Consider the following 24,754-nt stretch of genomic DNA (forward strand, 5'->3'; position numbering starts at 1 on the left):
CTTTAGAGGGAACTTAGAACTTTGCCCACCATTATAATTTCTTCTGTGGCTATTTGTCTACTCAAATTTTCTACTTTGTCTTAATCTGCATTTGAAAATTTATATTTTCCTAGAAAAGTCTCCAAAGGAAGGAAATTTGGTGCACTTTGAAAATGTTTACTCTGCATTCTTTCATAAAGAAAAAAAAAATAGTATTTTTTTTTTTTTTTTTAAATTGGGGTCTGACACTTTCACGCCTTTCGGAAGAGGGCAAAGGCACCTGTAGCCCCTGGTGCTCCTTGGGGTAGGGGAGAGATTTCTGAAGTACCCTTCACCTCCTGCCCCAGGACTCTCACCAGCTCTGCCAGGACAGGCAGGAAGATGATGATAGTGGCTGTGTTGCTGGCAAACTCGGTGAAGAAGGCGATGACAACAGTGATGAGCAGCACAGCCAGCACGGGTGGCACGTTCTCCAGGGGGTGCAGTTGGCCACCGATCCAGGCTGACAGCCCCGACTCCTATGGGGGTGAGGGGGGCATCTGGTCATACCCCCCACCCAGCGCCAGCCATGCTCCACAAGGGCTGGGGCTAGGAAGGAGGTTAGGATGGATCACATTATGACAGCAGTGACAACTATGCTTCTTCACAGACAGGGAGACTGGGGTTCAGAGAGGGTAAGTGACAGGTCCAAGGCCACACATTTGAGCTGACTGGCATCAGCTTCTCTGCTTGTTGAACTACAGTCTACTCCAACTCTGTAGGCCCAGGACCCAAACCCCTGGATCCCCAGATAATCCATTTGCTCTAAGAGCACCCCTAAGCTCCAACTTGAGTGGGAGAGGGTAACTGGACCCTCTGTGGATCATGATTAATTGTAAAATATTAACACAATTTTGTATACAAAATATTCATTGTTAATCTTATCATTACATAATAATATATACAAGATATACTATATATCATCTGTAAAACAAATATCAAGGAGCACCTGGGTGGCTCAGTGGTGGAGCGTCTGCTTTCGGCTCAGGGCATGATCCCAGAGTCCTGGGATCGAGTCCCACATCGGGGTCCCTGCAGGGAGCCTGCTTCTCCCTCTCCCTATGTCTCTGCCTCTCTCTCTCTCTGTGTCTCTCATGAACAAATGAATAAAATCTTTAAAAAACAAAACAAAACAACATGTATCAGATATACATTAAATACAACACTATCATCATGATTATCAATAATAAAGATATTTGTGAGTAATGCTAAGGTTGATTATTACAATGATAACACAATATTGTATTATAAGAATCATCATTGCTGAGGCTTTACAGGTTGCTTGGCACTTGCATGAATTACCTCCTCAAGCTCTCTCAGCCTTCCCTATGTTACAGAGGAAGACACTGAGCCTGGCAAAGTTTTCTGACTTGCCTGCAATCCCCAAAAGTAATAACTTGAGATGTATTTCACACTCAGGGCCACATGCTTCCTTTTCTTCTTCTTTTTTTAAGATTGTATTTATTTATTTGAGAGAGGATGAGCAAGCATGGGCAGGGGAGGGGCAGAGGGAGAAGCAGACTCCCTGCTGAGTGCAGAGCCTGCTGTGGGGCTCCAGCCCAGGACTCCGGGATCGTGACCTGAACTGAAGACAGACGCTTAACTGACTGAGCCACCCAGGCACCGCCCCGGTGCCATGTACTTCTGTAAGCAAACACAGTCCTGCAAAGTTCCCTGTCACTTGGGCACCGTCCTCTGGACACAGCAGTTTGCCCCCCTTAATGTAGGGCAATGCCCAGAGGTGCTGACAGCCCTCCAGGACAGAGAAAGGACAGGTTAGATGGTCCCCTCTCTGGCTCCAGACTCCACCCCCACATCAGTGGTGAATTATCTCTCTGCTCTCTCTACTGACTTCTCCAGGAGTTACTCTACCGAGGAGTATTTAAATAATCACCTGTATCCTTATTATCTTATTTAATCCCCGTAAGAACTCTGTGAGGTTATATAATTACCTCCATTTTGTGGCTGAAGAAACTGAGGCACAAACTAGTGATGATTCACCTAAGTGAAAAGTGAAATGACTTGCCCTAGGATTGCAATCTTGAATTTAGAATCCGGCTCTTACTTCATTAGGCTGCCTCTCCAAAAAGATGATAATACTGATCACCACCACCATCATCATCACCATCATCGCCACCACCATCACCACCATCATCAACACCACCATCATCACCATCATCACACATCATCATCACCTCCATCCTCATTGAGGTGACTCTCCAGCAGGAAATGAGGGATGGGAAGGATATAAGTGTTTCTACTTGCTACAGCATTTGCTCCCTTCTCACTTACTCTCAAGTTCCTATAACCCCAATGTATTTGTAGGTAAGTTTATTTTGTTGGAGATTAAATGAGATACACATGAAGGTGCCAGAAGAAGACCAACTTTTTAATTCATGAGATAATAAAACTATAATAATAACGAAAGTAAGGGGGTTGAAGGTGGTCCTGGTTTTAGCACCTGGTATGTATCAGCTCTGTGCTGGGCACTTTCCACACCTCATGTCATCAACCCTCAAAACAGCCAATCTCATGGGTCATGGCCAACAAATATTTATAGAGCATGTTATGTACCAGGACTCTTCTAGATGCCAGAATAGCAGTGAGTAAGACAAATATGACCCTTGCCCTTGTGGATCTTACATTCCAGTAAGAGAGACATCAATAAGCAAACAAATGAGCAGGATAATCTGGGGGAATGAAACAGGAAGGAAATAGTAGGGTGGCTATAGGGAAAGTGGCTGCAGGGGAGGTTGCTTTAGATCTGCCAGGAAGGGCCCCTGAGTCCCCGTGGGACTGACCAGAAGGGCCAGGACTCAAGATCTTGGGGAAGAGCATTAGGCAGAAAGAAAGCAGATGCCAAGGCCCAGGGGTGCAAATAAGTCTAGTGTGGCTGACATTAAGGGGCCAGGGGGATTGGAAGGGAGCCAACAAGGAGAGAGAGGTAAGAGCTGACACCAGGGAAGCAGGCAGGGGCCAGGCCATGCTGGGCCCTGTGTGTAGACCAAGGAAGACTTCAGACTAGAGTCTAAATATATGGGGCATCAGGGGCAGTTTTACAGCAAGAGAAAGTGTACCGAGGACACTAAGCAGGTTTAAGTGAGTTGCCCAAGCTCGGAGCAAGAACTGGGATCTCCTTCCAGCCCTTCCGAGTCCACGCAGCCAGGCTCACCCTGGACCCCATCCAAGGACCTGGCCTGGTGAGGGCACTGGGCAGGGGCCAAGAAGCAGGATGTGCCATGAGTGCTCTGGTCCCTCCTGGGGCCGGCTGTGCTGGCCTGGGCAGGGGACGGTACCAGCAGGGGTGGGGGAAGGGGGCAGCTGAGACACAAAGCGCTTGTTGAACAAAACCCCAGCGGCTGCCCAGGGCTGGGCCAGAAGCCAACCTGGCCTCCCAGCGTGCTCAGTGGTCCTGCAGCCCAGCCCCCACTGAGAGTTCCCACCACATCCTGAACTCTCCGAGAAGCCTCTGGGGTACTGGACCATCTCCTCTACCCCCTGTCTCAGGGTCAGGCCAGGTTCATACCATCCCGATAAATGGCACCACTGCCCCCGAGTTGCTCAGGCAAGCACCTCCGTGTCACCCCTGAATCTGATTCCCCCTCTTCCCTCACATTCAGTTGTAATAACCAACCCTGTCGGTTATATTCTAAGTTCTCCAGATGCATCGGCTCGTTTAATCATTGTAACCAGTCTATGACACGGCACCATTATTATTCCCATTTTACAGATGAGGAAACCGAACCGCACAGCTAAGAGGAACAAGACCCACAACTCCTGCTCAGGCAGTCTGGCTCAACAGCCTCTGCTTTGCATTGCATGGCCTCTTCAGGACCTGGGTAACAGGGCACTTCCTTTGGGAAGCCTTCCCTGATACATCCCTCCGTAGGAGGCAGTAGTTGGAAAAGTCAGACAGGAGCCCAAATCCCACCAGGCTCTGCTACCTATGAGCTGTGTTACCTAGGATCAGTCAACCTTTCTGGACCTCGGGATTCCTAAAATGGAGATGAAGAAGAGTACTTTTGCTCAGCCATCCTTTTGCTTCTTTTGAAGTCTATACTATTGTGTCTGTATGTGTTATTTGTTGGGGGAAAATGAGTAAAACAAAAATATACGTCATAAAAAGGAGTCGTTGTGTAGAGAACTTGAATGTGCCACCTTGATCACCTTCAGGGAAGGCCTTGTGGCTGCCCCGGCATAACGGTTGAGCAGACCCCGGAGGCTGGCTTGCCCCAGCTCAGGGAGCACGAGCAGCAGCCAGCCTTCACTGTCAGCCCCTGAGGGCCTGTCTCAGACCTGAGAGTCATCTGCCCAAGGTCACACTCGCTCCTGGCACAGCTCACATACACACACTGATGCAGGGATGCCAGGGTAGGGCCTGGCCATCTCACATCTCAGACCAATCGGGACATCTCTGAAGGGCCAGCTGGGCTCCGTGCTCCCTGTGGGGTTGGTGGAGGTGTCATGGGCTCTGCTTATGGTCATGCTTCCCCTACCCTCATCCTCTCCTGCTTCCCCTCCCTCCAGAGAGGGGAGCCTCGGGCACAGTTGAACCCCTTCTCCCTTATCTCTGCATCTCTGAGCCTGCTCCCCAGAAGTGGGACCCCAAAAGCCACGGGATGAGGATTTAGAGAGAATGCACACAGAGTTCTCTGTGCTTCCTATTTGCTGTGTATCACACCAGCTATTGTGTTCTCTAATTACTTCCAAAACCCCCAAAGGGTAGGAACTTTGATCCAATTCATAGATGATATAACTGGCGCCCAGAAGGGTTTAGAAACTTGCCCCAAGTGCCCCAGCAAGGAGTGGTGGACCAGGGATTTGAATCCTGATACTCGATTCTCAAGCCTGAGCTTCTTACTAGTATACACTTTATGGATGTCTTTTACCATATCGCTGTTGGGAACTGAAAATTAAAATTGAATTAAAGAAAGTTATCTGAGAAGCAGTTTCAGTTTTCCTTCACCTTAATTTCAGATTGACCCTCAATTGGTTGTGTTCTTAAATGCCTTGGCTTGCAAGGAGAGATTTAGGGTGGGGTGGGGCCCAGCATCGTGTGCTGGAGGTTCAGATCCCAGCTCCAACAATCTCCTGGCTGCACAGAGGTATGCACGCTATTTAGCCTCGGGTTACCTCCGTTCCCTCATCTTTGAAGTGGGGGCAGCAATCACATCTACTTCAGCGCTGTTTATGAAGACTAACCGAGTCCCTATTTGCAAAGCGCTTCACGCAAGGCGTGCACTTGGGAAGTTCTTGAAAATGAACCATTAAGGGGCACCTGGGTGGCCCAGTCTGTTAAGCATCTGCCTTCGGCTCAGGTCATGATCCCGGGGTCCTGGGATTGAGCCCCACATCGGGCTTCCTGCTCAGCGGGGAGTCTGCTTCTCCTTCTGCCCCTCCCCCCACTCATGTTTTCTCTCTCGCTCTACAGTCTCTCTCAAATAAATAAATACAATCTTTTAAAAAGGAAAGGAAAGGAAAGGAGAGGAGAGGAGAGGAGAGGAGAGGAGAGGAAAGGAAAGGAAAGGAAAGGAAAGGAAAGGAAAGGAAAGGAAAGGAAAGGAAAGGAAAGGAGAGGAGAGGAGAGGAGAGGAGAGGAGAGGAGAGGAGAGGAGAGGAGAGGAAACGAGAGGAAAGGAGAGGAAAGAAAGGAAAGGAAAGGAAAGGAAAGGAAAGGAAAGGAAAGGAAAGGAAAGGAAAGGAAAGGAAAGGAAAGGAAAGGAAAAGAAAGGAAAGGAAAGGAAAGGAAAGGAGAAAAGAAAATAAAAGAAAATAAAAGAAATAAAAAAGAAAAGAAAAGAAAAGAAAAGAAAAAAAGAAAGAAAAGAAAAGAAAAGAAAAGAAAGAAAAGAAAAGAAAGAAAAGAAAAGAAAAGAAAAGAAAAGAAAAGAAAAGAAAAGAAAAGAAAAGAAAAGAAAAGAAAAGAAAAGAAAAGGAAAGGAGCTGTTAGGAGGCTGGACTCTGAAAGCAGACTGGCTGGAGTTTGGAACCCCAGCTCCTGAGCAGAGTTCCATTATGTGACCTCAAGAGAGTTGCTTAACTTCTCTATGCCTCGGTTTCCCCACCCATAAAATGGAAATACAAATATTACCCAGCCCCTAGGGTCAGCCTGAGAGTTTGAAGAGATAACCCGGAGGCCGCACCTCCTCTGAGCAAGGCCGGCTGACTCCGCACCTGCACAGCAATGGGAGCCAGTGTTTCCTGAGAGTCTGTGCTCCCCTCCCCTCGCTCTAGCCACAGCCCTGCCTCTGAGCCCACAGAGCCCTCTAGAACAACATTCATAATAACACTAGCCAATTAACATTAGGAATCTCTAACACTTACATCATAGTGGTTAAGAGCATGGGCCGCAGCACCAAACTCGCTGGATTCTAATCCTGAATCCACAGCACTGACCTTGGGCAACTCACTTTACTTCTCTGTGCCTCAGTTTCTCAATCTGTAGAATGGGGATTGTAATGGCACCTCTTCCATAGCTGGTTGGGAAGTTTAAGTGGGTTCATGTGTGTAAAGCGTGAGGCATGGTGCCCGGCCCAGGGGGAGCACCATGTGGTGGGATTCCTCTGTGCTCAACGGAACCCCTGGAGCCAGGCTAGTAGGAGCCAGGATAGTAGGATGGATAGAAGCCCCGAGCTCATCTTGAGCTCCTTGAGAGTCGGGATCAGGCCTCACTCCTCTTTTTTTCTCCGCAGCACCAGGCCCTGGGTATGGGGCCGTGACACAGGAGCCAAGATTATCCCGATCTGGCAAAGGAGGAATGTGCCGGTGTAGCCTGTGCGCTCTGACCCGGAGCAGCTGGGCCAGGGCCCTGCGCCCACCCCCAGGCCTGCAGCCCGCTCGCTGCTCTTACCTCACAGCCTTTGGCCATGGCAAAGCCCCCGCCCAGGAGGAGGATGACGTTCCAGGGCACGGTGTCCTGGGCCTTTTTCCACGTCAGCAAGGGCTCTGTCTCTGCGTTGGAAGCTGAGTGGAGAAAAGACGCTTAGCCTGAAGACGGGACATGGGTCCCCTGTGACACACACTCGGGACACTCAGCCTGTGGAAGGGTCACCGGGGGATCCCTGGGTGGCTCAGCGGTTTAGTGCCACCTTCGGCCCAGGGCGTGATCCTGGAGTCCCGGGATCAAGTCCCACGTCAGGCTCCCTGCGTGGAGCTTGCTTCTCCCTCTGCCTGTGTCTCTGCCTCTCAATCTGTGTCTCTCATGAATAAATAAATGAAATCTTAAAAAAAAAAAAAAAGGAAGGGTCACTGGCCCCCGCAGCCCCATCTTTGCGGGGACACTTGATAGGAGGGAGTCTCCAGGAAGCCACAATCTGGCTCCAGTTTTTGATTTTGGAGCTTTAAGGGAAAAAGCCCCACGAGCATCATGAGGGGCCTCTGTTCTCTGCAGAACGAAAATAATTGTCATGGTTCCCACAGCGTGAGAACCTCCTAGAACCTGGACCCCCACATGTCCGTACAGGACCTCCTTTCAATTTCCCAAAACCCCTTTTGGGGCAGTGCTGCCTTCATCCTCATTTACAAGAGAAAAGGCTCTCTTTGTCACTGACCATGTGCAGGAAAAAAGTGGAAGGAAATTGGGGGAAAAGAGAAGCTAAGAGTATCTTTGGTTTATGGAATTCTGGGAGGATTTTTATTTCCTCAAAAGCAGCAGTGTCTGCATGCAGTGGTTAGAATGGGGACCAGCAAACTTCTGTAAAGGGTTAGGGAGCAGATACTTCAGGCTTTGCAAGCCTCTGCTGAACCAGGCTGCCACCAGAGCAGCCACAGGCAAGATACAGGTGAGCGGGGCAGTGGCGTTTCCAGGAAACCCTACTTAAAAAGGGGTGTGTGTTTGGCCACTCCCGTGTCGGGAGTCTAGGTCTTGAGACAGACCCTCCGGGGTGTTGGCTCACTGCACGCCCTTGAACGTGACCTTGCCTGCCTAAGCCTCCATTTCCTTGGCTGACACATGGCACAGAAACAGTCCCTGGAGGGCCCTTGTGAACACTGACGAGGCAATGACGGAGCAGCTGATCTAGAGGGACGGTCCCGTCTAGTTCACATCTGAATCCCTGCGTCACTGCCTGGCACCTGGTGTGCACTCGGAAACGCTTGTCTGCTAATGTGATGTGATATGCATAGCCCAGTGTCCGGTGCAGAGTGAACACTCTTGAAATGGAACTGTCCCTGCAGGCAGCCACCAGGGAGGTGGGGAGGACAGGTCTGGCCCATGGTGGCAGTTCCCTACTTCTTAGGACAATTCCTTAAATTTTTTTTTTTTTAAGATTTTATTTATTTATTCATGAGAGACACACAGAGAGAGGCAGAGACACAGGCAGAGGGAGAAGCAGGCTCCCTGCAGGGAGCCCGACGCGGGACTCGATCCCAGGTCTCCAGGATCAGGTCCTGGGCCAAAGGCAGTGCTAAACCGCTGAGCCACCTGGGCTGCCCGACAATTCCTGGTCACATAACTGTTGATGTTTTGTTTCTCCAGCTTTTTCCAAATTTCGAATTCTAAAATCAAAGCTGGAGATGTTGGGTGGCTCGGTCTGCTGCCTTTAGGCAATGAAGTATTATTTCATTAAAGAGGCAGACAAGGCCTGAAAAAGCAAAGGGACTTGCCCCACCTAGGAGGTAAGGGTCAGAGAGGGTGGGAGAGGCCCTGTCATCACGCAGATTGAATGAGGGACATGGAAAGCACTCGTGAGGCCACCTGTCCCACGAGAGGCACTCCACCTTCGCTCTGATTGTTTTCACTATGTTCCCATCCAACCATGCCCTCGCTGCTGTTTCTTAAAAGCACAGCCTCTAACTATGTGAATCTCACACTTCCAGCCCCACTGTATTCGAGTGAGCTGTCTGGAGCAGTGGCCGAAGGCACAGGCTCTGAAGCTGAACTAGATTTGAACCCCAGCTCTGCCCTTTGGCTGTGTGATTTGAGCTGCTGACTCTCTGAGCCTCAGTGTCCCCATCTGCAAAAGGGAGCAATCATGCCTCCTTGAAGACCCACTGGGGAGAAGAAACGGGTCCATGTGAGCAAAGGATTCAGCTCTGGGTGTGGCCCAGAGCAAGTCCTTGGTCATTCATTTCACAAATATATATTGAGGACCTACCATGTATTAAGCACTCCTCTAGGCACTTGGGGATTCAGAAGTGGCCAAGACAGAGAAAATCCCTCCCCTTAGAGAACTTACATTTCCAGGAAGGGAGGCAGATGAGAAACCAATAAATATCTCATGTCAGGAAATTTAATGTGTTATGAAGGAAAGAAAATAGGGTCGCGGGGTGGAGAGTGACAAGGGAGGGATGCTCTTCTGGGCAGTGCAGTCAGGGATGGAAGGCTTCTCTGGGGAAGTGTCATTTGGCCACGGTCTAAGCAAAGTGATGGGAGTGAGCCATGCAATATCTGGGGAAAGACTTGGAGGACAGAGAGGAAATGGAAGTCACCAGTGTCATCATCATCATCCACGGGCACAGTGCCCAGCACATAGTAGGCACTGCGTCGATACTTGCTGAGTGACCACAAAGGGACAGAAATGCAAGTGTAACTCCAACCCAGGCAAGGATGGAAGACAGTGGGTATAGTAAGAAAATCAAGGTTGTCCTGGACGCCTGGGTTCTACCCCCTGTCTCTGTTTAGCTAGCTGTGTGACCTTGATCGAGTCACTTTCCATGGAAACCGGCCGCTCCCAGGCTCCATGTGAGTCCTGAGGGCTGAGCACTAGAGCGCATCATTTCAAGGCTGTGCGAGCCCACTGGTGGCCAAAGCACAGGCGGTGTTCGTGGAGGGCCCCCTCTCTCCTTCCACTGGAGGCAACACCTGAAACTCCAGCCCGAAGAACCTTCTGCCGAAGTGGCATGCTGTGCCCCACAGACGGGCCAGACCCAACTCCTGGATGGGCTTTAACGCTCCTGTTCTGGGTCCACACCGTGTTTTCAATTCGAGTTAGTTGCCAATGTTTAAAATCAGGGAGATTGCATAAAGTGTTTTGCTTGTCTTGATAAATCAGGAAACCTGGCAAGATTAGTCCTGCTGTCCCGCATGGTGACACTCGGTGGAAACTGAGTCACAGCCGCCCTTTTATTTAAAGGGCATTGTCTTGCCAGTTCTCCACGGACCCCACAGCACCCTGACCCTGAAGTGAAGGGTCTTGCCACACACGAGCAGCCTTTGCTGCTCTTTTCCTCATATTGACGCTCTTCTCTGTTTCAAAAACTCTAAAGGAAAGCTGGGTGGGGGCGAGGCAGTGCAGGTGGTGGGTGTCATGAAGCACATCTTCCTGCCCCCAGTCGCTGCACCCAAAGCCATTACCTCCCTGTGGGCATCTGAGTTTGCAAGCTTTGTTCTATCAAACCACTAAAGCAAGAGGTGAAGAGTGTCCAAGGGACATGTTCGTCCTCTAAGTGGGAAGACAAGGCCCAGACAACCAAGGAACTTACTCAGGGCCACCCAGCAACTTAGTACCAGGGCTGGGCACCAGACGTCCTCGTCACAGGCCCTCACCGCAGCCTCGGCTGAGGAGGAGCTCTGAGCCTTCTGAGCCCACCCACAGGTGACAGAGCCGCGGATGGGACCTGACCAGGGCAGCCAGTCCACATGAGGGCTACGAGGCGGCCTGGTGGGAGAGCTGGCCAAATAAAAACAAGGCCGACCAAGCAGATTCTTACTCTCAGAGGTATGCATGGCAAGTGGAGCGACAGCAGGTGCACAGAAGTGAAGCTAAAAGTGAAAGGACATTAAAAAAAATAAAAGTGAAAGGACAGAGAGAAAGGGAGGCCTTGTGCTACGGGGGAGGGGGGGATGAGCAAGTGGATGCCAGGAGAACGTGGGCATCGTGACAGACGAGACATGGGAAGGGAACCCAGGTTCTAAAAAAAGCAGGAACTATACAGAAGCAGAAGCTATAAAGAGACCCAGAAGCAGTAGAAACCGGGGAGAGGCCAGGACGTGGTCTTCGGGGAGCATGATGAAGCCAGCTGGGAGGAAGACGGAGGAGCAGAGACGAAGCCTGCCCGGTTGCCCAATCTTTACCCACAGCCCGAGGCTCCCTGGACCCAGTGTTCCCTCGGCTGCAATAACTATTTCCGGGGCCCTGCGAAATCATCTACCTACTGATCCCCACGCCCAGACCTCCTCCTCCTCCTCTGAAGCTGGAGCTAACCTGCCCTAGACTCTAGATGATGAACCTATTTCTGACTCTGGGTGCAGAGCTCATCCCACTGCCCCAGATGGAGCAGCCACTGTCACAGGTGGTAGGTGACAGCACCTTGTCTGGCAGACACACCTGCTGGGGACTCAGTGGGGGCACAGGCTGGCCATCTGAAGGCCAGCTTGCAGAGGTTTTGGTTTGGGGGGCTCAGTGGTCCTTTTAAACTGACCTGGAACGCTGCTAGGCTGTTGTGCCTCAGTCCCCACCACTTCCTATATCTAGCTTGAGATTTGTACGTCTGGTCCCTTAGGCGACGGAGTCAGAGTCCCAACTCCTGCCTTGGGCCCTGGTGTGGTGTGGGTTTTCTGTAAAAGAGTCAGAAAGTAAGTATTTTTTTGTATGGGTTTTGTGAGCCAAGAGGCAAAATCGAGGCTTTTGTGTAGATTCTTATGTCACTGAAGAAAATAAATGTCCACAAATTTCTTACTGAAGAAATAAACTTTATTTGTGGACACTGAAATCTGAATTTCGTGTAATGTTCATGTCATGAAATATTTTTCTTCTGATTCTTTTCAACTATTAAAAAATGTAAAAGCTAGTCTTTCCTCACAGGCTGTACAAAGCAGCCATCTGGATTGGCCAACTGTAGCTAACTCCTACCCTGGCCTGTCACCTCTGGCAGCCCCAAGCGCCCAGACTAGCTAACGCCTTGGACAGAGAAGAGGGAAGAAGTGGGACCACATAGTTAGTACAGTGGGGTTCAGGTCCCCGGCAGGGGCCCCGCCTCGAGGTCACTGATTACCATGTTCAGTCACAGTTCTCGCTGAGCCCACTGAGACCCCAGCCTTGACACCTTACCTTTTAAGTCAAACCACCACTTGAAAGAGGGCCTTTGGGATGGGAAGAAGAACAAGATGGTGACAATGGCCACTCCGGTGACAGCATCAGAAAGAAACCTACAATGACAAGGCCCCAAAGCATGTGACCCTCGGGCATCTCAGCAGGCTGCCAGTTTGGCAGATTTGCAAATGAGGATTTGTGGGAAGGGGGCATTGTTGGGGGCCACTCAGCACTGATACAACAGCCCCCTGGGATGCTGGAGCCCTCTCTCTATCCAGACTCCCTGAGGTGCTTTGAGGCTGCCTGTGACAAACAAAGGCTCATCCTCCTAGGAAGAGAGACTTGACCAAAGAGGGAAGAATCTAGGCATCTCCAAATATGGGATCTATGGAACTCCTGCCAATCACCATAACCAGGGCTTCTCTAAGAGCTTGTACGGATTTGCTCAGCTTCTGATTGCATCCCTCCTGGGATGGGCAGCCTAGTCCACAGATGCAGCCCCTTCACACCAGCAGAATGAAGATGGAAGCAGGCTCACGGCCCCACAAAATCTAATTACTGCCTTTGAAGGATCCACTGCGCATCTTATGGAGACATTAAGCTCACAGAAGTCCCAGAAACATCCCTCTGGGGCAGGCAGCTTTGATCTCAGATGAGAAATCTGAGGCTTAGCTCGCAGAAGCAACTTGCTCAAGGCCACACCATGGTCCATGCAGGAGACCGCCATTGAACCCAGATTTGTCTGGCTCCAGGCCCAATGAAGCATAGAGCCCCATGTCAACAAAAGCCCTTTCAGCCCACACATTTGAGAAGAAGAGTATTCCAATCACCAAGAAACTGGAAAAGATAGTCAACATCACTGTATCAGAGAAATAGAAGCCCACTGCTAATGGAGCATCACTCGTCTGCTAACAACAGGCAAAAGTTGAAAGGGTAACGATAATACCTAATGGACAGGTTGGAAAACATACACTGGTGGTGTGAAAATAAACTGATTTAACCTGCTGGAGGGCAGCTGGCAACATATTTCAATATTTTACATGTGAATACCCCTTGATCCAGGTGTTATACTTCTAGGAATTGATCCTCAGGAGAACTGGCCTCCGATATACAGATTAGGTGCAGGGATATTCATTATGGATAAAAGGGGAAAATAATGGAAGATTTTTAGTACAGACATGTGTAAATAAATTGTGTATGATAATGTATATGTAACAGTGTATCTATAATGAAATACCCTGCATCTGTTTTTTTTAAAGATAGATCAATCTTTACGCATTGACCTAAAAGTACAACCAAGATATTTTGTAAATAAAAAGACAGTTTTATTTGCAGTATTAGACACGATCCAAAAGGAATTGTTTAAATAGATTAAGATACTCTCATTCTATAGAATACTATGGAGGGTTTATTTATTTTTATTTATTTTGTTTTTTGTTTTTTATTTTTTTATTTTTATTTTTTTACTATGGAGGGTTTAAAAAGAGTGAAGTAGGTCAGAAATAGCAAGTTGCTTGTGATGATGTATTTGTACTTGCTAGTTTTTTGTAACATGTGTACACATGTCTGTGTGTGTATATCCTATATGTTAGACACCAAACTCTTAATTTGATAATTTCTTCATTTACTTTTACTTTTTCAATTCAGCATTGTTTGAATTTTTTATAAGGAGTGTGCATAACATATAGTTGAACAAAAAAGAAAATGGCAGATCACAAATAAAATGTCTACAGTAATCACATTTCTTTAAAAAAAATCTTCTGTTTAGATAGGTTTCTTTTTAACTAGTTTGCATGTATTTTTACAATTAGCTTTATTGAAATATATTTAACATGTAATAAAATGCACCCATTTAAAGGACATAGCTTAAATTTTGGCTAATGTATACTGTCCTGTAACCAACCACCAATGGGATTAAGATATAGAACAGTTCCTGGATAGGCATTTTTAACTCAGAATTGGAGACTGAGTTTCTAGGTGACTTTTGCTTTCTTTGTATTGTTGGAATGTTTACAACACCTACTTTTCATTTGAAAAAAAAATACAGTATCTACATTTTGGAAAATAAGACAATAGTAGTAAGAGCCACTTCTCTTGGCTCTGTGAAATGACATTGCTTCTTCCTCATAATAACTCACATGAGATCAGAACCTTATTCACCCATTTACCTGGGGTTGTTTGAGGCTCCAAGAGTCCCCTGTGTAGAACTGCTCTATCCAATAGGGCAGCCAGTGGCCACATGTGGCTAGTAGACACTTGAATTCTGGCATGACCAAACTTAGATGTGTTACCTTATAAAAACACACACCAGACTTTGAAGATTTAGTATGAACAAAAATAAAATATCTTGATAATTCTTTATATAGATTCCATGTTGAAATAATATATTGGGTTAAATGAAATATATTACTAAAATTAAGCTCATTGTTTCTTTTGACTTTTTAAATGTGGCCACTAAAACTGGGAAATTATGTATGTGGCTGACATTATATTTCTATCAGATGGTGCTGATGGAAATCATCAGATCTCACTGAAACCAGAGGACATATGTCCTATCTAATTCTGTTCTGACACACCAGAATCTGATGTGGTGGCTCACTCACTCATCTAAAAATGCTTCCCAATCTTAGCCTTTGCTCATTTGTTGCACGGGGTTTTCTACTTACCTCACTGCCTGCTTCTTCCAGGTCTCTCCTCTACCCAGCCCCTAAATGTTGGGGGTCCTCAGAGTCTTCTACACTCTCCCTTTACTCTTCCCTAGCTGATCCCATTAGTTCCTATGGATTTAAATTTCAAATTTATGGGATGACTCCTGGATTTATACCTGCAACTCAATACCTCCTTTGAGCTCCGGGCTTGTGGTTCCAGCTGCCGGTTGCAGTATTTGAAAGACATATTTGACTTGACAAGTCTAACCCAAGTCCAAAATCAAATTGTTGATAAGCTGCCCACTGTCTCCTAAAGAAGGTTCTTCTCCAACTAACCACCACCCATGCAGGTGCTCCTTCCCTCACGTCCCCAAATCCTATTGGGCAGCAAGAGCTATCATTTCTAACTTCCAAACAGATCTTGATGGTTGCCTGTCCAGTGCTACCATTTTTATCATGCCGGCAAGACCCAGTGAGCATCTTCTGTAAAGGGGCGCACAGTAAGGCACGCACAGTAAAGGGGCACACTCTTGACTTTGCAGGCCATGTGGTCTTTGTCCTGACTCCACTTTAATGTTGCAATATGAAAGCAGCTGTGAGCAATACCTAAATGAGCTGGTGTGGCTGAGTTCCAATGAAACTTTATTCATAGACACTGACCTTTGACTTTCATATAATTTCTATGCATCGTGAATATTTGTCTTTTGATTTTTACCCATTTAAAAATGGAAAAGCCATCCGAATACAAGTGGTGGGCCAGAGTTGGCCCATGAGCCTTAGTTTGCCAGCCCTGTCCTAGATGACAGAGGGTCATCTAGATGGTGTTAAAGCTCTTACCTCTTTTCCCCTATCCATCCCCTAGCAAGTAGAGCTAATCCTTTATTGAGTTCATTCCTTGTGCCATTCTAATCACTTGACATGAGCTACCTCATTGATCCTTGGAACAATCCAATAAGAATTGTACTTTGATAATTCCACTTTACAGATAAGAAAACAGAGGCACAGAGCCTCCCTCACAGAAAAGTTTCCCCCCCCCCAAAAAAGAAAAGTTTTCCTCATCCAAGAAGACTCTCCAGGACCTGGCTCTTGCCTGCCCTTTCTGTGATGTCTTGCTGATTTTCCTCCCTTCCCACCGAGCCTTGGTCACATGGGGCTTCCTTCAGTTCCTCAAATTAAGTTCCTGCCCTCTGGCTCTCAGTAGACATTCCCAACATGCCTCCAGTGCTTATTTCTACTGGGAACTTTGCTTCCTCCCAGAACTAGCCACAGTCAATGCCCACGCCTCATTCCTTTATAATATAGTCCTCTTGCTCTTTCTTTCTTTGTGCTCATTGCAATCTGCAGGGGTTTGCTGTTGAACTATTTGCTTTTGTCTGCATCCCCAGCATCTAGCACAATATGTAGCACACAACAGGTGCTCCATAAATGCTGACTGATTGAACAAACTCATGAGTCAATGAATGAATGATGTGCTCAGGGTACCACCATTTACAAGCTGCAGAGCTGGCATTTGAACTTAGTTTTGCCTGACTCCAAAGGCAAAGCTCCTGACACATGAGAACCCAAAATGTTTTATCATCAGAACCTAAATTTTTTAGAGGGTAAAAGTTTATAGTCACAGGGGACCAAGGATATACGCCTAGCCCAGCCCTTTCCCCTCACCCCCAGCTACACTGTCTCTCCAGCTCTTGGTGGCCCATCCCAGAATCTTCCCTGTTGGGGCTCCACCCTCAAGTTCCCCAAGTCTCACCCAGGGGTGAAGAAACTGGCCCAGCCAGGGATGAACTTCGGATCCCGGGAGAAGAGGAGGATGGCGAACATGCAGAAAAGGGTGAACACAGCCTGTTCGGCAAACCTGTGGCACAGATAAGGCAGGCGCTATGCTGATGGCAGGCTTTGGGCGGACCACCGCGTGGGGAGGTCTGAGGCAGGTGCCTGCTGGCTGTGACCTGGCCCCTGGCCCTGCCTCTGAGAAGCTGCGAGAAGTAATCTACTCCTCAGAGTGAGGGGAAGGGTATCCTGAGAAGTAATCCACTCCCCAGAGTGAGGGGAAGGGTATCCTGGGGTGTAAGGGGATTCCTGCAAGGGGCTCCCACACTCCCCCAAGCTCCTACCTGAGCATCAGTCACCACCTTCCCCCCAGGTTATTTATATCATTCCCACCAGGAATTTCCCAAGGTCCTAAGGAGAATCACTAGAGAGAAAGGAAAAGCAAAGTAGAGGCAGAGTCAGAAAAAAAGGAAATAGAAACAGAGGGAGGCGAAAGAGAGAGGAACAGTCATACATGCAGGGGAAGATGGATGTGCAGAGGAAGATGATGGATGTGCAGAGGGCAGACACAGACAATCTTCAAAAGTCGGAGTAAACATCTACCCAAAGTGGCCATTCCACGGACTGGGGAGCAGGGCCCAGAGAAGGTTAGTGCTTTGCCCGAGGCTACACAGCAGTTCGTGGCAGGGCCAGCTCCTGGGCGCAGACCTCCTAACTCCTAGGTATTCTCACTGAATGGAAAATGTGCTCTGAGAAAGGTCCCAGGAGGTTGTGTTGGGGATCCTGCGTGCCAGGAGGGAAACAGCGCCCAAGCTGGACAGGTGGCAGGTCCCCACCCCAGGTACACCCTGAGGGGCTTCCTGGGCCAGGACAAGAGGCTGACTGGCTAAGCCACCCTCTTACCCTCCATCTTCAGGCTGCCAGGCCATCGTCTTGATTCCCCTGGAACTCAGCCCCCAGGGATCCAGAGGTCGGGGTGGGAGGTGGCTCTCCTGAAAGTCTACGCTGGGCTCCCCCCCACTACCAGGAACCCCGGTACCACGCACTTGATGGGCCCCAGGTTCTGGAATTCCTCCCGAATCACAGCTCGAGCCCTGTCTTCTGCAACACTTTTGATCTCAGATTTCTTCTTCCTCCAGCCCCTGAAATGGAGTAGGGAGATTAGGAGCAGCCACTGCAAATGTGAATAACCCCTCGACTCCCCACCACTCCCTGGCCAAGCCTCATTTTCTCTGTTCTGGAGATGAACAGCCTGCTGCTGAGTGGCCTCCCTCCCTGTGTCTTCCCTTTCTAAAGTCTGTTCTCCCCACTGATAGCCTCATTGCCCTTGTAAAAATGTGGATCTGCTCATAGGACTCCCAGGCTTACAGTTCTTCAGGGAGTCAAAAGGACACGTGAATAAAACCAACGGAACAAAGTCAGAAGTCCAGAAATAGGCTGGGGATTTAGTCTATGGTCAAGTTGGTATCTCAGACTGGTGTGGAAAAGATGGTCAGTGGTGGTGACATACAGATCAATGGGATGGAATTGGGAGTCCACATATAAACCCATACTTCCATGCTCAACTGGGTTTTGGTAAGAGTACCAAGACCATTCAACCAGGCAAGAAAAGTCTTTTCACATATGATGCTAGGGCAACTGGATAGCTACGTGCAAAAGGATGAACGTGGACCCCCACCTCAAGCCATATAAAAAAGTTTTAAACTCAAAATGGATAAGACCTAAATATAAGGGCTCGATGTATAAAAATTTTTTTTCTTTTTCTTTTTTTATATAAAATTCTTAGAAGAAGATATGGGGCTAAATTTTTCTGGTTCTGGATTAGGCAACATTTCTTGATATAATAATGCTAAAAGCTCAAGCAACCAAAGTAGATAAATTGGACTTTGTCAAATTTTAAAACTTTTGTGTGACAATAAATAGCACTGGAAAACTGGGTGGCCACCTGAAACAAAGAAATGAAGTTGGATCCAAACCTCACATTGCACCCTAAGGATAAACTCTAAACAGGGCAGCCCTGGTGGCTCAGTGGGTTTGGCACCACCTCCAGCACAGGGCGTGATCCCGGAGACCCGGGATCGAGTCCCACGTCAGGCTCCCTACATGAAGCCTGCTTCTCCCTCTGCCTGTGTCTCTGCCTCTCTCTCTCTCTGTGTCTCTATGAATAAATAAATAAAATGTGTTTTTTTTTAAAGGATAAACTCTAAACAGGTAAAAGATTTCAGTGTAAAAATCAAAAAGCAAGCAAAAAACTAGATTAAAACATGAGATTATTTTTTTACAACTCCTGTAATGGGAAAATCTGGTACTGAAAATTCAGAAGTCACAATGAGAAAGATTGAGAAATTCAGCTATAAAAATTTTCTAGGGACACCTGGGTGCTTCAGTTGGTTGGGTGTCTGCCTTCTGTTCAGGTCATGATCTCAGGGTTCTGGAATTGAGCCTTGCATCAGGCTCCCTGCTCAGCAGGGAGTCTGCTTCTCTTTCTCCTTCTGCCTCTTTCCTGGCTTGTGCATTCTTGCTCTCTCTCACACTCACTCTCTCTCTCTCTCTCAAATAAACAAAATCTTTAAAAAAAGTTTTTTTTTCTTTTTTTGAGAGATTTTCGTATTCATTAGAGACACAGAGATAGAGGCAGAGACATAGGCAGAGGGAGAAGCAGATCCTTGTAGGGAGTCGGATGTGGGACTAGATCCCCAGACCCCAGGATCATGCCCTGAGCCAAAGGGAGATACTCAACCGCTGAGGCACTCAGATGTCCCTTAAAATTTTTTTTTTCTAAGAAATTCTTCATGGAAAAAGCACCATAAGCAAAGTAAAAAACAAATCAGGAAAAAATATTTGCAACTTATGTTGCAGAATAAACACTAATATTTCAATATATAAAGAGTGCTAGAAATCAAGAAGATCAGGACCAATAATCCATTTGAAAAAATATACAGAGGATATAAACACACAGTTTAATAAGCCACAAGAAAGAAAATACCAGTGGCCCTAATGAAGATTGGAAAACTTTTCATGTTGCCCTCCAATATGAAAAGTTACTCAAAAAAAAAAAAAAAAAAGAAAAGAAAAGAAAAGTTACTCAAGTGACTCTTAATAAAATGAATGCAAATTGTTTTTCTCTTATCAGATTGGCAAAAATCCACTGCTGCATGGAAGCAGATACTCTCATCCATCATAAACAGGAGAACAAATTCATATTTGTACAAATTCGTAGGAGAACCATCCATCATAAATAGGAGAACAAATTCTCCAAATTCTATGGATAATGACTTGATAATATCTATTAAAAGGAAGATGTGTTTATAATGAGACTCCAAAGTCTCACCTATGGAAATTTACTTTAGAAAAATACGCGCTAATATACAAAATCGTATCTGTATTGGGAGACTAGTCACCAGAAAATATACTACATCTGCTTCTATTTATTTACAGAAACTCTGGAGGATTACCCAAGAAACCAATAAAAGTAGCTGCCTGTTTTGGGGGAAGTATTGGGTGAATGGGTAAATGAAGACATGGTTGGGAAGAAGAATTCTCACTGCCTATCTCTATGCATCGTTTTGATTTTTGAACCATGTGTATGTGTTGCTTATCCAAATTAAAACAACAACAACAAATGAATGTATTTTTAAAAAATCCTCACTATGGCTCTTTTGTATGAAGATCAAACCTCCACAAGCCTCTCAATGATCCAGCCCAGGGTTTCTCCACCTTGGAACTAATTAATATATTGGGGCGGGATCTTTCTTTGTTGTGGGGTGGGATGATTCCTTGCTGCAGGAGGCTGACTTGTGTTTTGTAGATCCTGTAGAATTGCAGAATGTCTACTCACTAGACGCCAGTAGTACTTCCTTAGCAGTGACAACCAAAATGTCGGTAGATACTGCCGAATGTCCCTTGGTGAAGGAGTTTGGGGTGGGGGTTTGGGGTTCATTTCCAGGTGAAAACTTCTGCCTTGTTCCCTGACCTCATCTCCCACAGGTCTCCCTCACCCCCTCAACTCAGTCACTTTAACCTTTCAGTTCCAAAACATCCCTCACTACCTGCAGCCTCAGGGCCTTTGCACTCACTGTTCTGTCTGCTTGGAATGTTCTTCCTCATGCCCACATATCCTTTCCTTCCTTTACCGAATTAGGTCTATTCATTCTTCATGTCCCTTCCCCAAAGAAGCTCTCCTGACCTCCCAGTGAGGAGAGAGTCCTCCAGGGCATATCTTCACCTCTCACTGTCTTTTCCTTCACGGCACTTCCGACTGGCATTCCTGCTACACTTGGCTGTTCCCTGTCTGTCTTCCCCACGTTGAGTGCAAGCTCCCCAAGGGCAGGGATGTTTCTGCCTCGCCCACTGCTACATGCTCGACACCCGGAACAGTGGTAGGCACACAGGAGGTGCTCAGTAGATATTTGCTGAGTGAAGATGGTGTCATGACATTGGCCTGAAACTTCTCTGTCACCCAGAAACACGTCTGCCACTGAACTTCCCTCTACCTGCGTTTCGTCCATCCTCTCGTGGCTGAGTTCTGCAGATGCCTGCTAGATTGAAACAGGTAGACTGGACAAACAGGCTCTATTTCTGGCTCGCTCCTGGACACTTTGTACGTCCTCCCTCATTCAGACTTGACTTTAGCTGAAGCTAACTTTTAGCCCCAATCTAAAGTGAAGACATTAAACCTCGGGGGGGTTACCAAATTGCTCGAGGTCACATGGAAGCGTGATTTGAATTCTGATCCATCTGAGTCCAAGGTCAGAACTTGCTTCTCTGAGCTAACTTGGGTCTTGAATCCCGAGTTTCTGCTCTGAGGATTTCTGGAAGGCATCTGAGTCAAAGAACACCGTGATCAGAGCCTTCCTATTCTCAAACATCTTCACATCCCTTTGATCTAGAGTAGCATCTACTGGTTCCATTTAACAGATGGACAAATGAAGGCCCAGAGAGATGAGGGGATGGAGTCGGAGAATGACTCCACGACATACCTGCTACCCTCAGCCCTGAACTGTGTAATTCCTACATTAGGATGCCCCAAACTCCAGGCATCCGTAGCCTGCCTTCACAAATGTTCCCATAACCACATACCACCTGGGCTCACATTTGCTTAATATTTTCCTCCAAATAGATTCATCATTTTAGATTCTTCATTTTAATGAACGAAATGTATGTAACCAGAAAACTTTCTATCGCTCCCATAAATGGAAAACAAGAATCATTTGTCATAAAAAAAAAGTAATCGTAAAAATAAATACATGATAGCAAAGCGATTATTACACTCTGCCTAGACACCATTGCTGGCTTAGGTCTCTGGAACTGACGCTTGCTCTTTGTTTGAAAAGCTGATTTGGAAATGTTAGAGAGGTATTACAGTTTCCCCACCACCCAACTGAGACTCGTTCCATTCTATGAGAGTTGATAAAGGATTCTTTTTCTCACAATACGAGCTGATGTTATTTAATACCTTGTCCTCACGCCACCCCAAATTATCTCCTGTATCAGGGCCCCATAAAATGGGAGAGAGTGCTCCTCTTTCTCCTCCCATAAGAGTGTTTATCATACTTAAAGGACAGGGCTGTCTGTAATTACCAATGATGGGTGGTCTGGGTGTAGCAGGCAGGTCACATCACCCACAATCCTCACATCCCTGGGAGGTGAGGTCTACTATAGTCACCACATAAGAAAAGAACATGAGGGTGCCTGGGTGGCTTAGTGGTTGAGCACCTGCCTTTGGCTCAGGCGTGATCCCTGGGTCCTGGGATCAAGTGCCACATCAGACTCCCTGCAAGGAGCCTGCTTCTCCCTCTGCCTATGTCTCTGCCTCTCTCATGAATAAATAAATAAATAAAATCTTAAAAAAAAATAAGGGAACATTAAATTGCAGTGACGATCCTCCATTTCCGTAGGAGGAAACTCGACTTGAGAAGACCACTCTCTACCCAACGAGAAGGAACCTGGAACTCCAGCTGGGCTCAGCGCTTGAAGTAAGCTTGAAGGGTACCTCAGGGTCATTCCTCCATACAGGAAGGAGATCCACAGCCAGCCCACCAACAGGAACAGCACCATGAGGGGGAAGGCGAAAATGAACCAGGAGCCGAAATTCACCACATCGCACTGTGGGAAGAAACTGGGGAAAGGGGAGCGATGAGAGCCAGCCCAGGCCAGCCAGGCCGATGTATAGCGCATACATACAGGTGGCTATTTCCGAGCTAGAACACCGAAGTTTATATATAGAAACTAGAATATGCTTAATATTAACAGTGGATTGAAGGTATTTCAATTTTTTTCCTGACATTTTCTGAGTGTTCTGTAACGTACCTATATAATCAGAGTAAAGTAACAAAATGTATTTGGGGAGCAAAGGCCAAGGGGGTTGCCCAGGGTAGCTCTTTTCCCACCTCCCCACGCTCCTGGCTAGAGAATCAGAACCCCCTGTTACTTGGCATTCATTTTAAATCCCCCCCCTTCTAGACCAGAAGGTCCAAGCTTATGCAATTAAATGTTGCATGTGATTCACATGTGATTTGCATGTGATTTGTTCAAAATCCTTCACATTTGATATTTTTACTTATACCTCCAGCATTTTTTCCTTAATTTCTTTTCAAGCTGGAACAAAGTTCTGCTCACATCAGGGTGGGCAGGCAACCTGAAAACCCTCTGGCAGCAACTGCTCCCCTGCTCTGTCCATTCCTTCCTATGTCCCAACTCGGTATCTGCCCCAGGAGGCCCCAGAGCCCACATCTTTCCTGACCAACCCTGGGGATGTGCTCCAGCTTTGTCCTCTAGGCCGAATGGCCCTTTGCTGGCACTTCTCACTGAGGACACTAAAAAGCCAACCCAGATTGTCTCCACGTCTCAAGCAGGAGGCCCATCTTGGCTTCCGGTTTTTCAATCCTTAAGCAAAAAACACAAAGCACAGCCAGACCTTGCTCAAAGATGAAAAGACACCAAAGGTGTGCTGTGGGCTTAAGTCAATCGGGGCAATAGTGATGCCTGGCCCCCATCCACACCTCCTGAATCAGAATCTCTGCAACTGAGGCCCAGGCATATTTTTTTCACCCTCCAGGCTAACTCTAATATGCACCCCTGGCTGAGAATCACTGGCTTCTATCATCAAGTCTGAAAATCAAAAAGATTTTAGAACGTGAGAATATGGTGGAAAATTAAGGTTTTAAAATTGGCTCAGGAGGTACCACATGGGTGTACTTAGAATTTCTCATGAAAATCACTTGATTAAAAGTGATAACGAACCTGCTTTCAGGAAGTCCAGCCTTCCCTCATCATCCTAGGAAGTCCTTGATTCTTTGGTTGATTACCGGGATAAAGAAGTTGGCCAGAGCCTGGGGCCATGTTGCATATTAAATACTTCTGTTGTGTTTGTTTGCCAAATGCTTACGTTTATATTCATGTGGATTAAGTGAACACATGATGCATCTCCACTGCAGGGGAATCTTAGAATCCCCACTTCTCAAAATCCTGGAATCTGAAAATCTTAGGAACAGAATCTTTTTTTTTTTAAATAAATTTATTTTTTATTGGTGTTCAATTTGCCAACATATAGAATAACACCCAGTGCTCATCCCATCAAGTGCCCCCCTCAGTGCCCATCACCCAGTCAGTCACACACCCCCCCCACCCCCCGCCCACCTCCCCTTCCACCACCCCTAGTTCATTTCCCAGAGTTAGGAGTCTCTCATGTTCTGTTAGGAACAGAATCTTGAAATACTGGAATTGTTTACATCTGCAAATGAAGAGGCTTGGGATAATAGAGTTGATGACTCATGCCATCTGAGAATCCTTCTCTTTTATTCTCCTGCCCTGACAGCCAGCCATCCAGCTACTATTTGAACCGCTTCAGTGCTGGGGAAACATAGCTCCTGGCCTGTGCACCTGGTTGCGAAGCTTCTTCTGGGACCTTACAGCCACATCATGTCGTTTCTTTGCTGCCAGCTTTCCACTGATGCCCCAATCTCACTGTCAGGAAAAGCTGGGGTCCTAACAACTTACCTTATCTCCTCCCACAATTCCCTTTGCCTCTTGAACCCCAGCCTCATCGGTTTTGTGTGCCTCACCTTTGAACAGGCTAGTCCCTGTCTGGAATGCTCTTCCCTCCTATGCTCACATAGCTCCTAGGTCTCAGATGTCACCCTGTTAGAGAGGTGGCACATTCCTGACCAGTCTATATAAAACAGCACCCACTCCTGTCCCTTCCACACCCTCATCCCCACTTTATTTTATTTCATAGCTTATTGCACCGACATATTATATATCCATTTCCCATTTCCTTTATTGCTTGTCTCTCCCACCCAAATGGAACTTCCCTAGGGCTGGGACTTTGCTGAGTCTGTCCACTGC

The 24,754-nt window shown here is 47.1% G+C and overlaps 1 protein-coding gene across 2 annotated transcripts in view; it reads right to left on the reverse strand.

Moving 5' to 3' along the window:
• SLC13A3 (solute carrier family 13 member 3) overlaps positions 1-24,754 on the reverse strand; it is a 75,040-nt gene that overhangs the window by 6,680 nt on the left and 43,606 nt on the right. For both annotated transcript variants that reach the window (XM_077873448.1, XM_077873449.1), the window contains exons 6-11: positions 22,401-22,526; positions 17,455-17,550; positions 16,389-16,493; positions 12,009-12,106; positions 6,869-6,981; positions 336-497 (exon numbers count right to left, since the gene is read on the reverse strand). In XM_077873448.1, coding sequence (XP_077729574.1) covers positions 336-497; positions 6,869-6,981; positions 12,009-12,106; positions 16,389-16,493; positions 17,455-17,550; positions 22,401-22,526 — 700 coding nt within the window. The remainder of the gene's footprint in view (positions 1-335; positions 498-6,868; positions 6,982-12,008; positions 12,107-16,388; positions 16,494-17,454; positions 17,551-22,400; positions 22,527-24,754) is intronic.

The sequence above is a fragment of the Canis aureus genome, chromosome 26, assembly GCF_053574225.1.
Source record: "Canis aureus isolate CA01 chromosome 26, VMU_Caureus_v.1.0, whole genome shotgun sequence".
NCBI classification, from domain to species: domain Eukaryota; kingdom Metazoa; phylum Chordata; class Mammalia; order Carnivora; family Canidae; genus Canis; species Canis aureus.